The 18170-nt window shown below is 43.0% G+C and overlaps 1 protein-coding gene and 1 long non-coding RNA gene across 3 annotated transcripts in view; one reads left to right on the forward strand and one right to left on the reverse strand.

Moving 5' to 3' along the window:
* acvr2ab (activin A receptor type 2Ab) overlaps positions 1-18170 on the reverse strand; it is a 57115-nt gene that overhangs the window by 26809 nt on the left and 12136 nt on the right. For both annotated transcript variants that reach the window (XM_032506520.1, XM_032506519.1), the window contains exons 2-4: positions 6492-6699; positions 4291-4424; positions 2217-2371 (exon numbers count right to left, since the gene is read on the reverse strand). In XM_032506520.1, the coding sequence (XP_032362411.1) occupies positions 2217-2371; positions 4291-4424; positions 6492-6699 (497 nt within the window). The remainder of the gene's footprint in view (positions 1-2216; positions 2372-4290; positions 4425-6491; positions 6700-18170) is intronic.
* LOC116674103 (uncharacterized) lies at positions 13393-13667 on the forward strand. The gene is made up of 2 exons (XR_004327976.1): positions 13393-13485; positions 13549-13667. It is a non-coding gene; the product is annotated as an uncharacterized LOC116674103 (long non-coding RNA).

An 18170-nucleotide genomic window follows, 5' to 3' on the forward strand; every position in this document is an offset into this window, starting at 1 on the left:
CCCCCTCCATTAGTCATCTGATCAGCTCTTCTTTGGTCATCTCGTTTTGTTTTATACTGTTTATTTATTCATTTCTCTGTTTCCAGGTAAGATGTTTCATAAGCCTCTTAGCGGTGTTGTTTTCCATTAGCATTTGTCTTCTGATTTTCTTGAGTCACTGTCTTTTTCATCTCTTGCCGTGCAATGCTTTACCACTGTGCAAATACAATAACTAAATTGAAAGAATTGCATGTCTCTTCCTCTCTCTCTCTCCCTCCCCCGCACTAACCCACCCACCCACCACCAGCATCCTCCTCCTCCTCCGAGGCAGAGCTGCGAGCGTCTCTGTGTTTAGTTTTGTTTGCCTATATAAAGCCTCATCAATAATGCAGAGGCCCCTGACTCCTCTTCCATACTGTGGAAGCTCTGCATGGATTTTCTTTTCCCCCCGCTGCCGAGCAGCAGAGAATACAGCTCTGCTGCTGTCGGTTTAAAACCGCCTTGAAATTGTGAAAAACTGTGTAAGAGAGAATTCTCTTACACAGTAAGAGTAATTCTCACTCCTACAAGAATGGAGCTTTAGACCCTGTTTTCCAGTAACGTCGGTCCTGAGTGATCGGATCACTAGTGGACAGCTCCAAGTGCAGGTGAAAAATCTCTCAGATCGCACTGAGATCGGATCGGAGGAGGTGGTTTGAGCCACATATGTCCAAATTCTATTTTTTCAATTCAATTTTATTTATAGTTTCAAATCATCACAGGAGTTATCTCAAGATAACAGATAGAGTAGTTCTAGACCACACTATCATATACAAAAATCCAACAATTCTAGTGATTTTAATAGGTAATAATACTTAGCAGAGGCACCGTTGCTCTGTCCGACGCTTAGTGCCCCCAAGACGATTGTGATTGGTTTAAAGAAATGCCGATAAACCAGCCCACGTTTTTCTACCAACCACAATGCTGTGTAGACTAGCCAGACCCTCCTTCGCAGCGCTGTGGAGGAAGGTCTGGCTATGCGAGACTAGTTCAGACAGCCATCAAGGAAAAAGGAACACAGAACCAGGGCTCCTCTTATTCTTCTATGCAACACATGAAGAAGAAACAGCAAAAAGCAATGATCCCAAAATGTAAACGCTCAGCACGGTGTGTCTGTTCTGGCTGACCGTAGCGCTGTCCCTCTGCTGCACGGGGGCAGGAAAGGCCGAGGCTGTTCTAGCCCACTGAGAAACTAGAGCAGTGGTAAAGTTGAAGGTTGGTTGAAAAGAGAAGGCAGAGCCCAGAGTATTTACTGTATCACACCGCAAACGTCAAACAATACAAGCCTTATCTTAAGACAGGAGCAACGAATGAGCATTGACTCATGCAGGAACTTAATATCAACAAAGTCAACCAGAGCAGAATGAGGCATTTCCTGCATTACCAATTTTGGGATTTTTAACCGACTTGCTGTATGAGTATTCTGTGCGTAACTGCCCTTTAACTATCTTTTAGGGCTGTGCAATTGATCAAATTTAGATCGTCATATTAATTTCTGCTCCAAACTAATCTAATCAAGAAAAATCCTAATAATAATTATCATTATTACGCTCATTATGTTTTGTGAGTAGACTCTTGTCTTGTGTTCTGAAAGGAAAAAAAAGTCTGAATGGGAAAAGAAGGAAAATTGCACTGTTTTCACTATTGATTTGTTTAACTTGTTTCAGTGTTTTTTAACTTTAAGAAATGCAACATTATTCCAAAAGTCAACGAGAGCAATATTCGTGATTTCAATATTGACCAAAATAATTGTTTTTACAATGTTTTTACTCATAATAGAGCAGCCCTGCTATCTTTTATTCCAATGTTTATTCCCAGACTTTTGTGTTCACACTTAAAGTTATGTGTTTACAAGAAAGAAAACATTTGCGGGAACCGATGCATTTATTACATTTCCCCTTTGTTTGTGATTAACAGACAAAGTGGGACGCACGTGGCCACAGTTGGCTGAACAGACAAAAAGAGAAACCCTAACTGCCTGAGCAGCAACTTGGAAGAAACAGGACACCACAGTCCCTGCCACGCTGCTTAACTGACAGGTGACCTCTGGAAAAACGCACCACACAGATGAGTTGTGGACCCAACATGAAGGCAGAAGAAGTGGTCATGGATTGGAGTATAAAGAGGCTGTGTTTCATTTTACTTTTAAAAAGAATCTTATGTAGTTTTTAATTTCTCCTCTCCCTGGTAAGACTTACATGTGTGGGGACGAGGGCCGCTGGGTAGGCCAGTTTGTGATGTCTCCACATCCAAAAGGAGAAGAGGACGACGGCGGCCAGGCCTATGATGGGAACCAGGGAGTAGAGCAGAGTGCTGAAGAGCTGGGGATTCTGGGAAAAGGGGTTGGAGGTGGCTGTGGGGAGAGAAAGAGAGAGGCCAGTGGAAAGAAAATAGAAGAATAAAGCATTAGGAGATATGACTCATAACAGGCTTATTTAATCTTGGTAGAAACAAAAACAGCAATAAAATATTTTTTTTCAAATGACAGACATTGTCAAGGTGAAAACAGAAAGAAAACAGCATGCCCGATTGGCCTGACATTGTGCTACGTCATCTTTAAGTGCAGCACCAACCCTGCTTACAGCCACTGTGCTTAGGAATCATATCAGCGCACACACACACACACACACACACACACACACACACACACACACACACACACACACACACACACACACACACACACGCACATGCGCACACGCAGCAGGATTAGCAAATCCATCTCGTGACATAACATAATCCGCCTGCCAAAAATAACAGAGCTCTGAACTGTGTCCGACCCCTGCAGGAGTCTCCGGGTAACGCCTGCTGGCTCAGCCTGTCCTCCCATCACAAGGTGTAAGAGTCTGATTCGGCAGCGCTGTCAAAGCGCCGACGCTGGGACGCCAAACGCCACAGCCCCCCCGCCCCGAGTGGGGGACGATGGGGTTTTGCACCAGCTGCACCGCGGGGCACTCTGGGCAATTGTCAAAGAGTTTTTGCTCTACAGGATGTCTGCAGCTTTTTCGGGGAGTCAAATTTAAAAGGAATCCGGAGAGACAGGCCTGTTGGACAATTTAGCTATAAAGTGATGAGTGCAAGGACGCCAGAACTGCCACTGGTTGACATTTGAGGTCCTCAAGGCATTGACATCGCTTTACTTTCAAAACAGTCATACCTGCCTCCCCTGCAGATCAGGTGTGTTACTCCGAGCTAACGCTCAAATTACTGAAGAAAAACACCCCGAGAGACTCATTGTTGCAACTTCTGGGGTAAATAGCCGACTGTCTCTGCTCTCAGCTTATTTCAGTCTTAACAGCGTGGTTATTGGCCTTAAAGTATTGTCTATCTGTTGCTCTGTAAACATTCACAGTATTGAGTGATAGCTCCTAAAGATTATTTGGATTGATCGTAGTGCTTTGGGCCTACTATCAATTAAATCATTTTAATAAGTGAAAGTAAACCGCATGCTAACACATTAGCAACTAGGGCTGCTTGATGTGAGGAAAAATACCATATTACGTGCGATAATAAATAACCATATATTAGTGTTTTCAATTCTGCTGCTTTCAGTATTCTGCTACAATACAACAAACTGCTTGTTGAGTTCAAAACGAAGGAAATGTATATATCGTAAACGTAATATCATTTGCTTTTAAATAAAAACCAAAATGTTGCTTATTTGACTTGTTTTTCCAATTTTGTGCTCAAATGAGAAAAGAAAAACATTTCATCCAATTTTGATATTTTCAACTGTTGCAAATTGCGTGACCCGGAAGTTGCCATTTAAACTTTTTCTTTATGACCTGAGCACCGAGAAGCACGAGTACTTACATTACACACTTTGGGGAGGATGATGTTTTCAAAGTAAAAGCCTGGATGTTGTGGCAATGGTTTGTGAAACAAAAAGCTAAATATACATCTGTGTATGTGTGTGTGTGTGTGTGTGTGTGTGTGTGTCTCTCTCTCGTACAGGTGTGTCAGATGTTTGTTGGGTGACCATACAGATGTTAAGCACAGATGTTTTCAATCTGTTGATTGTTGGAGACGGCGATTCAAAAAAAATTCTGTGTGAGCAGACAATGAAGTTTTTGCTTATCTTATCTAAACATAGAAATATTTGTCTACGTATATTTGCCCGGAGCAACAATCTACTTTGAAGAGTAACTTTCCCTACTACTGTGTTTTTCTTCATACGTCCTGGTTCACCTGGAATTAAAGTGGTGTAATGCAGTACAAACCTGCTGTAAATGTCAGTGGAATACTGCTGTGTATGTGTTGGACTGTACATACTGTAGGCGGTTGATTGGTGCGGGCCGCTCTGTGGAGGCGTTTCAGGTGTGTACAGGAACCTCTCGTTGCACATATTGCCTTCACAGCAGCAGAAGAAAACGTCGGGACTCTCCTTCCTCTCCACACACTCGTTACTGCAGAGGACATGAGGTGGAAATTAGAAACAAGAAACTCTCCAATCTCTCCTCTCTGCCCGCTGCAAAGGACATGGAAGCAATCTATTTTATTTAAGTGTGAGTGAGCGCACACTTAAATACACACACACACACACACACACACACACACACCACACACACACCACAATCATCTGCTGCGTGCACTTCTCCATGAACTCACTGCAGAAGACACATTTTCTAAAAAGCATCAACACACATACACGTACTTACCACAAACACACACTCCTCTGCTTCCTCTCGGCCGCAGAAGAAAAACATTTATAAACTAACTCCCACACGCTTGTTCACTACAAACAATCCACACCCCACACACACACACACACACACACCACACCACCACCACACACACCACACACCCACACACCACACACACACACACACACCAACACACACACACACAACACACACACACACACACACACCACACCACACAACACACACACACACACGCTCTCGTGCTCTCTCTTTCACACTCACACAGTCATCAGATAAAAGCCAAAGGAAGTGGCAGCCGCCCTCGACTTGCTCTGGGACTCTCCAGGGAGGCGAGGCGGCGCCGTCTGAGCAGAGGTACCCAAACTGTGCGGGCTGTAGAATCTACAGCAACTTTATCGCTCACCAATCAAATGCCAAAAACACCCAAGCAGAACTGGCTCAAACTAGCATCTGGTGCCAGGTGGATGTTCTAGCAAGGAAGAAACTAGGATGAGAAGACCACATTCTGAACATCTGTTCACTGTTTGGGGGTTGGACGCGCACATCAGGCTGGATGCATTTTCAGAGATTCACACAGCAATTTCAATTTTCCTGCCGCCTTGTGCCAGTCATTCAGATGGGGAAGCAAACAAAGGGACTAAACTGTGCTCACGGTGATTAGAAGTGTACTCAGAGTCGAGCCCTCCTTGTGATGTGCTGGCATGAACATTTGCACAGCTTTTTTTAGCAAGGACATGTACAATAATTTAAAATAAAGTGCAAAACTGTTAAATGCTTGTGCTCTAGAAGTAGGTGCATACATTGGTAGTCTTTGTCATGGTTTCAGTCTGACCTTCTTTTTCTGGTATTTGACGATGGGTCTTTTAAATCCCAAATCATACATTGTGTTGAAAGGACACCAGCTACTTCCCATAAAAATCAACAGAGATTTGATCGGTTTTCTCATTGAAAAAGGTTATTTTGCAGGTCACTGAGAGCCAAATGTCAGAGTTTTGAGGACACTCAAAACGTGTGAAATGTAAAAAGCAACTTAAAAAAATGAAATATACAATCAAAAAACAATGAGTATTTCTGACTGAGAACAGGTAAGGAAGGGTTTTAAACTAAAAGTGGGCAGCAGCTGCTGGTTAATGAAACGTTTTGTTTTGTTTTTTGGGGCTACAGTTATAACTCTGCACACTGGGACAGAGAAACATGTGAAAAACTAAAGACTTCTAAAGGCTTAATTGAGGAACATACTTTTGAAGGTGTAAAAACTTAGTTTGTTATAAAACCATAACTAACTTTTCAAAAGACTAAGTCTGACTTTGGTTTTGGTGATATTCTAGTCTTATTTCCCAGATATTTTTTGCTGCCGATTTCCTGTTTCCTGTATTTTTGACAGGACAGATGAAGACATGAAAGGAGAGAGGGGGGGTAGCAAAGGGCCGCAGGTTGGAGTCTAGACCAGGTCCGCGGCGTCGAGGCGTAAACCTCAATATATGGGCGCCTGCTCTACCTACTGAGCTATCTGGGCGCCCGATTTCCTGTTTTTTTTATTCATTTTAATTTTTGATTCAAAAGACATTGCACGTGTGACGGATGCAGAGCGGATGTTCCAACACTTTGCTTCCACTAGAATCAATGAAACGGACTACAGTAGACACGAGAGCAGCGTATTGGTGCGTATGCTCTGCGGAGATCCGCTGTACAAGCGTGAAAAGGGGCAGTCTTCCGTTTGTATTTTTTACGCGGGGTGTGTGCGGCCCATATATTATTTATACATCTCAACTAGATATTCTAGTTGCTTTGCTGCTGCTTCCCGCGTACCTGTCGTAGCAGTTGACGTCGTCCAGCCAGCAGCCTTGCTTGACGATCTCGATGGTTCCCGAGACGTTCTTCCACGTGGCGAAGCAGTGCCGCCGCTTGTCTTTCTCGCCATAGCAGGGCTCGATGCCGCTGCGGTTGGTGCGCTCCTTTTCCCAGCTGGAGTTGTAGTAGGCGCACTCCTGTGTCTCCGAGCGTCCCAGGATGGCACCTGGAGAGGACAAAGGGGGCATTGTATTATTAATTTCTCTTTGTGTCATTGTTAAGACAGGATCCATGCATTGTTGCCTTTTCCTGGAGGAGATTAAAGGTTAAAAGTAGCAATTACTCTTTCACACATTTTGCCAGGCAAACCTTAAAAGAACCTTGAGAAAAACCCTGCAGCGCTTGAATTTGAGGATTTACAAGGCACTGTGGCTGGGAGATGAAAAGGTTATTTTCATCCCGTCATTGACAAAGAAGACATAGTGAGGCCGTCAAACATCTAGAAATCAAAAAAATCACTTCTGTGGTACTTTTAAGTGCTTTAATACACCAATAAAAAAAATGAAAGCTCTTTAAAGATGAGCAATCAAAACTATCCTGGCATGAGAAAATAAGGTCAGAGAGGAAGTCAAAAAAAGAAAAGCAGAGAGACCAAAATCCTGCTCACAAACACAACTGAAATGAGCCAACTGACTCCCCTCCCCACCTAAATAAAAGGACTCTTGATTTCCTGCGGATGAACGCAGGCAGCATGTTTTCACAAACTGATATCCAGGGGAAAAACACTGCATGACAGCTTGTCAGTTTAGCGCTTCTGCCGCGTCTCATCACCTGTCAGAGAGTTAGTCCGGTTTAGACTGCTGACAAGACTGAAGGTAGTCCGCCTCCACTCGCTTGCTTGCTTCCAAACGCTTCAGACACACAGGAAGCCAGGATTTCTTCCTGTATTACGTACTCCCAAAAGGTGCACTAAGTAGGTTTTTCACTCCTTTAGGATGTCAACGTTAACTCCCAGTCATCCAGGATGCAATGTTCATCATCGCTCGCTGCTCACTCCGTCCGACCCAACAAACCAAATTACAAAGCCGTTTCATTATTTCATTAGGGGGTGTTTTTTCCTTTTGATTACATTTGTTCTTAGCTCACTAGACATTTCTGCTGAAAATGACACTTAACAGCCAGCGAACTCCTCTCGGGACTCAACTTGTTTGTGTGAAAAAACAGATTATCAAACCCTGAAAGACGAATGAGTGCATGTGTCCCACGGTTATGAACTTCTTTTCTATCAGGCTGCTGATGGGAGTAAAAAAATATTAGCACGTTCACCTTTCTCAGTGCCTGCAGCCCTAATCAAGTAAATAAATGGTACACAATGCTTGGTTGATCTCTTTTTTTAACGGTAGTAAGCAATGTACGTTTACTTAAATTCCAATGTCCAACAAATTCCTTTTGGGGTCTGTAGCGTGTTTTTCTGTTCTTGAGGTAAAAGATTTGATTTTTATCACAAATAGGCTTTCTTATGCATTTATGTTTACTGGTTTTATTCACTTTAACTTCCCATTTTGTATTCTTCCAGCCAGCAAGGACATGCACTTTTGACCTTACCAGCTTTTATTTATTGTTACTTGTCATGTCTCAAAAGCCCTCCCCGATTTAATGGAAAAGTGAAGCACAAATAAAGAGTGATGCCCCAAATTACGTGATCATTATCCACTCTCTTCTGCCAGTGGAATAACATCATGTCCGCCCTGACCGTGTCTCCAGTCACAAATTAGGGCTTAGCTCCCATAGTGGAGGTTACCTTTGGGAAGATCTATTTTTCAATAAAATGGCTGCTTACGTAAAGCCAGTTAATGCCAACCTGGGCCCTTGGAAGCGCTGCGGGTCTCTTTTTCAACGACGTGAACAACTGCACATGGAAGAGAGAGGTCTACTTCACTGGCAGACGAGGTCACTCGGCCTCTTAGCAGCGCTGACGGCACTTTCTCTCGTCAAATCCATTTCCCATGAAGGCCCCAAAACTATTTCACAGCAACAGGTGCAAGCGTGAACTGTTGCCTGTGTGTTCGAGAGCAAATGGTGAGAAGAGAAAAATAGTCTGGTGCTGATGAATAAGCGGAGCAAGCATCAGTATGTTGGAAATGCAGAATTCAAACAAAAAAGCACACTTAAAGAAAGTATGTATAAGGGCTGAACTATATGATGATAACATTGTTGAATATCGTGATAACAATATCACTCGCGATAACTAAAAACAATGAAAGTTTGTAGTTCTGCTACCTTCAGTATTCTGCTAAAATACAACAAACTGCTTGTTGAATTAAAAAAAAAGAGAGTTACATTTTAAAAGTGCAGTTTTCTGCTAATATTTTCTTTCAATTTACACGGGAAAAAATCTCAGTGTCTTTAGAAATGGGTTTATTGCGCCAGTTGATATCACGATGACGATAAAAAAAAATGATATAGCAGTGCTGGTATGTATGGATCAAACGGCATGTAGACATTGAAGCAAAGACAAACATTAGACACATAAAAGGTAAATTATATCAGCATATGTGGCAAAAAAAAAAAAAGTTTGCCCAAACGTGCAAAAGTGAATAAATAACGCCACAAGGAAGATGACATCATTTGACTCATGTGGTTCATGTGGTCTTAAATTTTACCCCCCTTTGACAGACTCTTTGAAAATGCCTTTGATGCAATCCAATCATTTTCTAGATTTGTTTTTTAATTACACATTTTGTTAAATCAAATAAAGACATATTTCACAACTGGCAGGCGGCGTGGAGGCACCAAATGAAGGTAAACGTCTTACGGTGTGAGTTCAAATCACTGCTCAAGTTTTGCTAAATCAAGCCAAGGCGAAGGACATTAACTTGTTCTACACAAGTGCTTGGAAAGAGCCCTTTAGATTCCCTATCATTCATTTATGGTGTTGCTTGCCTCCGTTCATTTTGAATGGGGGTAGTGTGTTTAGGCTGCATTGGGCCGGAAAGTTGAGGCCGACTCAACTTTTGAGACGTCAATCATGTAACGGGCGATCAGACACGTCTGAGTGAGGCGGTGTGAAAGTCCCGTACAGGAATCAGGAAACATCACTGCCTCTATCGCTGCCACAAGAAAGTTCTAAAACACCAAACACAAGCTCTGAAGTGCCCTGGAGTTTGAGGAACAGCTGACTGTGTGCCAAACAACAAAGCACTAGCTATAACTCATGCCTCTCTATTCTTTCTCAGTGAAATGAAGCTGCCTTAATGTGCGTTAGGAAACGTCGAGATCTATAAGTGATCCGACAGAAAGCAGCAACTTTGAAATATAAAGTCTACTTGTACTACATTGGGGTGTTAAATAACAACAGGACGTCACACAAACGGGCCCCCCTGGATTGCTTTTTATTTGCTCTGAATGCAGCCTGAGGCAACAAAAAGATAAGTAAACAGATTTGCTGTTTTCCTCTGGGAGACCCTGTCCTCAAATAGCCTATACCATGCTATACCATGAGGCATTCTATGGCTTTGTATAAAAATGAGGTGCAACATCCCTAGCTATGTTTGGGTAAAGCCATCCACTCCATCAGACCCTTCAGCAGATTAAGTGTCCATTGTATATGTGGCGCCTGGTTTTCTATTCTTCCTGGATGAGGATGAATGCATTGCTTCCCTCGTCGGTCCTCGCGGGAGCTGAAGGCAATAATTACAGGGAGGTATGCAAAAGGTAAAGCGGAAGGTTAGCTCATTAGCCACTTCTGGTGTAACAGCATTAACCATGCTAGCGCTGATCCCCATGGACGTTACATCCAGGGTGCTTGGCATACACATTTCCATTTTACTCTGGAGTGATTTACAATGAATGCAGCAGGAAGGATGAGCCCGAGTTCCTGTGTGAACTTCATTACAGGCAACTCAAAATAATGAGTGTGCAGTGGACAACAAACAGCAAAACAAATACGGTGTGTTTGTGGTGCTGAAGCACGGATGTAGGATAAATAAAATAGGGTTGGGGAAAATAATCAAAAAACGTGTGTGACATATACTGTATATGTCAAAATCTACCAAACTCAGATTTATGTGTGTATTTTTTAAATCACGCATGGAAACGTACATAAAGAAATTGTTGCATCGAGATGCAACGATAATCAAATAAATCAGAATTAAATCAAATCTTGAGGTGCCGAGAGATTCCACCCCTAAAATAAAACCATGATGAATAAGATAAAACGAGCCATAAACACTTGATAATTTTAGATGTTAGTTTGTGTCTAAAGCCTGTAGGAACCAACTGACTTATTAATGACTTTAGTTCACTGAAAATCCTACGTGGTGTTCAAAAATCTGCAGATTATTTTGTTTTAGTCCACTAGTTGTTGGGACTATACTATGTCAGAATATAGTGGAAAAAATCACCATATAAATTCCCAAAACCCAGAGGATATGAATTGAAATTTCGACCAACAGCCCTGAACCCAAAAATACTAAATCCTATATAACAAACAAACGCGTGAAATCCTTCCATCTTGGTTGTACATGTTGTCCATGCCTGGTTTGATCCTCTGCACTGACAGGAAAGGTCTGAGATAAGTTTTCGACTATCCCATTCAGGATGTCCAGCATGCCTTGAGCAAAGCACTGAAGCAGCCTGTGGTTTAAACTAAGCTCCTCTCTCTGCAGGGGTATGGACACTAAGACAAACTTAAATATGTAAACGCACTAAACTGACCTAACATACACTCAAATTCAAAAAGCAAGACTAAAAAGCCGGCCGTCGTTGATCTAGTCAGCCAAGGCAAGCTGCAACACCTCAAAAGCGCCATTGATAACGCCTCCAATACCTTCAGGTGTTACACTGTGTCAGAAGGAGCTGCGAGCCGTGCGAACTGCAAATACAGTGCTCCGTTGTAAATACAGCCGTTAAGAGCTCAAATCAATCACTTCTCTGCAATGAGGTGACAATAAAGGGCCGGCTGCCTATAGCGCTGTGTGCCAAAGGTGGGCAAGAGCTGGCGTGGCAGTATGGCGGATATGAAGGATATAAAGCAGAGAAATCAATCTTCTGACTAAGTCGCAGCTCAGAGTTCACCAAAGCGGATAATGTCAGTGAGTGCAGAGCCTACACGAGCGATTGTGCAAGGACATACAATAGGGCTTCCACCCACAAGCCCACATCCAGGCAATAAAGAGCGAAGCCTCTTTTGTCTCAGTAAAGATATTTCACGAATTGAAATGCCAAACTTGAGTGGCACAGGCGTATGAAGGTTTGTAGGAGAGAAAAATCGGTAAAGAAAAGTAGCGTCGGGGCGACTCCAGCTGCATGATGTTAATGCAAGGTCGTTTTCTTAATATAGTACAATTCATCACAAACTAAAAAAAAGTGTCACAGAGTGTCAAAATAAAAGAATTAACCAAGTGAAACAAAAGGAGGAAAGGCAAAAGCAACGTCAGGAGGGAAAATTAAGGACTAAAAGCTATTTAGTCTTCCTCAACCTGTCTAGTTAATTGATAATGGCTGATTGTGAGGCCCCACTGCTCATGCAGGGTAAATGGGAAAAGAAAAACATCTATTTGGCCTAAACTTCATATGTGAGACATGCGTCTTCTAACACTTTTGAGAAACTCCCACAATCAACCAAAACGTTTTTGTGATGTTTAATTGATCACCTCCGTCCAAAGGATAAGCTTTGTTTGTCCTTTACTGCATTAAGATGAAAACCCAAGTCCCCCATTAGAAGTTCAATCAGTCTAGTCACCATCTTTATCACCTTAAAAAGATGCATGCCCCCCCCCGAACAATTTCCTTCCTTCTCGTGAAAAGAAATGACCACATAGCATTTTATAGCGGCTCCTTTCTCTCTTCCAGTCGTATAAGAGATTTATCAAGGTTAACCGCGACCTACTTTAGCTGCGGACATTTCAGCAATGCCTCCCCAGTAAAACGTCTAAACACCGACCCACTTCTCAATCCACTGGGGCTTTTTTTTTTTTTTTTAAGTGCTTCTCACCCCATACCCCACCCCCACCCCCACTTGCTGCCTAGTGGCTCCTAAAATTCACTCTGACATTTTAATTTTTTACATTTTGGGCATTTGGCTGAGGCTCTTTTTCCGCAGTGATTAAGCTGCCAGTCCCCACCACGCTTACAGGAAATAAACCGTAAGAGTGCAAGACATTGCTGCAACCACAGAACAATCTGATAAGGCATTATTTTTTTTAAAGAACAATTAGACTGCAAACAGGGGATGTGATTCACTAGAGAGAGTGTAATATGAAGATGGAAGAGATTGTGAACTTGGCAGAGATGCTGCGACTGGAGATTACTGATTATCTGCAACCGGCTCGGAAAAATTCTTTTGTGTGGCGGCCAAGAGGTCATGTTAGGTAGAGGCGAATCCAAGAACCTGGATCTGACTTGCAGTGGTGGGCCTGACATCGAGAGCAGGACGCTGAGGGGGATACTTTTCCTCTGATAGCGAGATGCACTGAAACAGACCTGAAGGCTGAAAAACAGCCAACGTGTTCACCATATGAGCAAAAATTGATTTAAGCTCCCAGAGGTTAAATGTTCAATCGAGGTGTGTGCAGAGCTAATTTGCAGCAATGCCACGCATAATATCTAGATGTTATGCAGAGGAGCTGTATGTGAAAACGCAAATGTTGGAATTACTGGGACCGGATATTACAGACGTTACCCTGCCAGCTACCGAGCACAACATCCATAATCTCTAAGTGAGCCCATGTGTGAAGAGCAGCTCATTGCCTGGAGAATTCACAGTTGGTGACACGTCTATCACGCAGCTGGCGCCAAACCGAAAGAATACAAACATCCGAGGGTGAAGAGGGGTCATTTACACGAAGACGGCAACCAAATGCACAACATATCTGGGAACTTCTGTCTGTAAGGGCCGAAGCCGAAGCCGTCAAACAAATGTAAAGAACACTGCATTAGGATATGTTCACGCTTGGCGTCTTTTTGACAAGAAAAAGTCTAGACTAGAGTGCTTTTGTTAAAAAAAGAAGAAGTTGGCAGCGTTTTGGTTCCAAAAACAAGCAGCCGAGAGAAACTTTTGTTGCTAGAACAATAGCTACTGCTACAGTATATTAGAGCGCTATGTGGAGCGGTGCTAATGCTAGCGTTAGATAAAACAGAGTGGTGAAGCGAGCTAGAGAAAGTACAGGGAGAGAGAGCGGTGCTAACGTTAGATAAAACAAAGTGGTTGAGCGAGCTAAAGAAAGAACAGAGAGAGAGAGAGAGAGAGAGAGAGAGAGAGAGAGAGAGAGAGAGAGAGAGAGAGAGAGAGAGAGCATTGCTTATAGTGTTAGATAAAACTAAGTGAGTTCCTTGTACAGTGACACCTGTCATAACTCGCTGTGCTCCGAGTCCCTTTTTTCTTGTCGTTATGGAAACGACAGGTCTGTCATTGGTCGGCTGTCAAAAAGCGCTCGACGAAGGGTGGGGTTTTCCAGAAAAGTTGAACTTTTTTCAGCTTTAAAAAGACAGCAATGGCGATTAAAAAAGCGATCGGGACGTTTTTGAAAACATGGTTTACTCCACAGGATTATGAAAATAGCTTTTGGGGTTGTTTCCATTACTTATCTGACACACTGTATTTCTCAAATTGTGAAATATGACCATAAGCAGCGTCTCCTTCCTGCATTTCCTTTTATGAAACAGTAAATAGCGGTAACCTTCTCACTCAAATTACATGCTTTCACACAACCGCCACTTCCAATGAGGGAACAACAATCAGAATGAAGAGCTACATCAGCTCCTATGTATTAGCACATGTCTCTTTATTAGCAAAGTGACAGGGCTACAAGGTTAGAGCCACGCGGCCGAGATGGTGCTGGTCTGATCTGTGGCCAGGCCAGTGAGGTGCATGCTGGGTGGGAAATGACCGACCAACCACCTGCCAAATGTTGGAGAAATCTCGACTAAGTTCCTTTGGCAGGAGGCCAGCCAACGCCTCGGGGTTTTGTTCTCTCTGCTGCAATACTAAAGCTGCCTGGTGAAACAGATAAAGTGTCTAATTAATTTGGGAATCCTTGAGCTTGTGGGGCTGAAAAGAAACAATTTTGTTTCTCTGAGTTTTAACAGCAACACTGACTGTAAGGAGAGAAACGATTTTAGCCTCGCAGTTTCCAACACATATCTTTATGTAAAGTACATGTATACTTGGCTTGTCACTATTTGCCAGTTGCAGCACCACAAACATTCAACCTTCACGTGGCCGGGTTAGCTCAGTTGGTAGAGCAGGCGCACACATAGGAAGTTTACTCCTCGATACAGGGGCCGCCGGTTTGACTCCGACGTGAAGCCCTTTGCTGCATGTCATTCCCCCTCTCTCTTCCCTCTAATGTCTTCATCTGTCCTGTGGAAATAAAATGCCCAGATAATAATCTTAAAAACCTTCACTGTGTTTGTTTTGCTTTATCCTTTTTCTTCACTGACATGGGAAACGATGGCTTGACATTTCTGGTTTCACTGACAGGTGATCTCTGGGTCGCAAACACCACAGCAGGTGATTAACTCCAAAGATGCAGAATGCAAATTTAAAAAGAACAACCAATAATACAGGCAGATTTATTATCCGTCTATAATTGCATTACGTCGTGATATTTCAGACTCAAGATCTGTTCATAAGGAATGTTTTGCCTGACAACTAATATCAGATTTCCTCTGTGACTGGTCACAGGGGCAGGCTGTGCTGCCCTTTGCTCTGTAGTCTCATAATAAAAAAGGCATTTTGGCGGGCAAGGCCTGCACTCGGCACTACATGCACTGAAGTAGGTAAACAGCTCATTCATCAAGGCTTTTTTTGTGTGCCTGCCAGGAGCAGGGATTGTTCCTTATGATGGAATTTGTTCTAAGGATCAACTTATCATCCGCGTCCAGGCAGAGATGAAATAGATTCAAGGTGATGTATGGTTGAACGGGGCGCTGGTTTGTGTGGGAATGTGTGCGTTCGGTGCTTAAAACAAATGTGAGGGATGATTTTTGAATAGGGTTGAATAAAGGAAGTTGGGCTGAGGCCAGGGGTCAAAATGCTGTCTGCAGAGCTGGCTCCTTGGCTTTCCAGCAAAACTTGTTGTTGCTCCTGATGCAATTTGACACTCCTCCCCCACATCACTGACTCAAGACACAACTAAATACAGCTTTTGCATTTGTGAATATCCTGTACATTTAGTAGAGTATCCTAATCATAGTAGTGTTAACACCCTGCTGTACCAATTGAATAAAAGCAGTGGTATCTGATTAAGATCTTCCATAAATGCCTCAAATATTCAACACATGTTGTGAAGCAGACGGAACAGACAAAAGTGTACCAGTCAAGTTCAGGCTGCATGTGTAGCAGAAAGATATGGAAGAAGGGAAATTGAAAAATTTGACATGCCTCCAGGGTGAACATGTTGTAAACAATATCAACGTTAACCACCACAACCATCAGTCAGTCAGCCAGACATTTATTTCATTTGTAAAGATGATGTAGTCGCCGTCGGTGGTACCGTAGAAACATAAAATATTTAGATGAATCTTTGGTTTAAAAAAAGAAAAGAAAAAAACTAATATCTAAAGCAACTGTTTCAGCTGGAACCCCCATACCCATACTCCCAAGTTAGTCTGTTTCTCTCTGCCGTTGTTTTTTTACATAGAGCCTAATGCAAAGGTTCTCTATTACTAAAGATATTGCATTACACACTGCGCTAACTGTAGTAATGGTACACAGTCCATGTCTCCTAAATGGGCGTGGCCTCATTCGAAGATGCAGCAAAGGTTGTGTGTATGGATTAAATGTTATGTTCGTATAATTAATTTTTTTCTGCTAACAGATATTTACAAAGATAAAAGCTATATTTAGCGTTACAGAGATTAATTTGTTAGGGCGTGCACAAACGTTAGTTCTCTGCGTCGCTGGATCTCGCGAGTTTGGTCCTGAGACAGAAACGTGTCTCAAAGTTAATCTTCTTCTGATGAATTTGTCTGAAAAATGCCATTTTACAGGGCATTCACACAAAAAAAAAGAAAAAAAATTGATCCACCCCCAAACGAAGCATAGGTAGACTTTATAAATCACAGATGCTGTTCTGTTTGTACAGTTTCTTTGCGTGCCCCCCCCACCCCCACCCATACGCACTACCCCTATTCCAAATGAATGGAAAGACCTGCATATTTGCCAGACCGTCGGACGGCCGACGCAGGCTGTCTGAATTCGGCCTTAGAAGTTGTTGCCATGGTGCTCAATCAGTGTTTCTGTGATGGGAGAGAGCTTTATCACCCTGACGTATGTGATGGATATAATCATATAAACGATTATAGAGGAGATGTGGGGGAACATAATAAGAGTACAGATGGGTCCACGGACAGGGGAGTTTTGTTCTATGGATGAAATTAAGTATTTTAGAGGAAAATGGGATATTCCTTTTATATTTTCTCCAGCAGCAAAGTTAATCTTAACGCTGTGACTGAATGAATAGAGAGGTAACCGTCTGGTCTGTGCATGGAGACGCTTGCAGCCAGACACTACTTTAAAGTAGACAGTAATTTCACAGAGTAGCCTGGTTCTCGCTGTAGTGCTACGTTAATGCTCAATCAGATGGTGTCGTGACATGGCAGGGGTGGTCGGGTTGGCTCGGACAAGCTGGTCACAAAGACTGCAGTCTTTTCACGGCCGGGAGGAGGGACATGGTGGGGGGGCATTAAAAACCACAGCACTCAGCAACTGAATCCAATCCCTTTAATCCCTGTTGGTATGCCCCAGCGACAAACGCCCATTGGTCTTCGCATCAATAAGCACTGATGGGACCAGTTTTCGGACGGGTCAGGAGGGCGCCTGAGTCTCTCGCCGTGAATCGACAACTGTACACCAGGGCCTTCCGTGCGTAATGGGGCTGCAATAGCCCACTGCATACCTAACATTCTTAACAGGACAAGCAAATTTGTAACTCCTCGTTATGTCTCTCGCAGGGTACTGTAGAATGGAAGGATCCGCAAAATCCTCCCGGCTCCCACACGCCATCCCATCTGTGGTTGAATTGTTTGGATTTTTTTGAAGGGCGTGCTAAGTGCCACTTGGGCTTAAAGCTGAACTTTGCAGTGATATTGCAATATCACAAAAGCCTGGAGCATGGGCCTTTCAATTCAATTTTATAAAAACAAGCAATCAATAAGGGAAGACTGGCGGAGGAAGGAGGGAGGCAGAGAGAGGACGAACGGCATATACGGCAGTTGTAGATTGATCCTTTGTGAATGCACTCCAGTTCAGTGAGAGATTTCCCAAAATCCACTGCTGTAAAGCTACTGAGTGCGCTTGAAGCACCCATCAAAAAGGTATTGAGGACTTACAATAAAACCAGCGTAATTCTTTCGTAATGCATACACCATTACTGTCAAGGTAATCAAAATGTGAAATCGTGTTCAGCTTCTGCAGCTTGCCACACTGGATGATGGTGTGTGTAACTAATGCACCGCCCTGTTCTGACTCATCTCACGTAGCACATTTACATTCACTCTTTGCACCGGCTGGCTTCACATTTGTACAAAACAAACCAATAAACGTTGGGAGTCAATACATTCCCCTTTCATCCGCCCAGACCCCGTTGACTCCTGGCTGGTCTTATATTTAGTGTCAACTAATGACACACAAGTCACAAGGCCCCTCAGCCAAAATAAAACACCTATACTGTATTTTTAATTGAGATTATATTA

Source organism: Etheostoma spectabile, chromosome 24, assembly GCF_008692095.1.
Source record: "Etheostoma spectabile isolate EspeVRDwgs_2016 chromosome 24, UIUC_Espe_1.0, whole genome shotgun sequence".
Taxonomy (NCBI): Eukaryota; Metazoa; Chordata; class Actinopteri; order Perciformes; family Percidae; genus Etheostoma; species Etheostoma spectabile.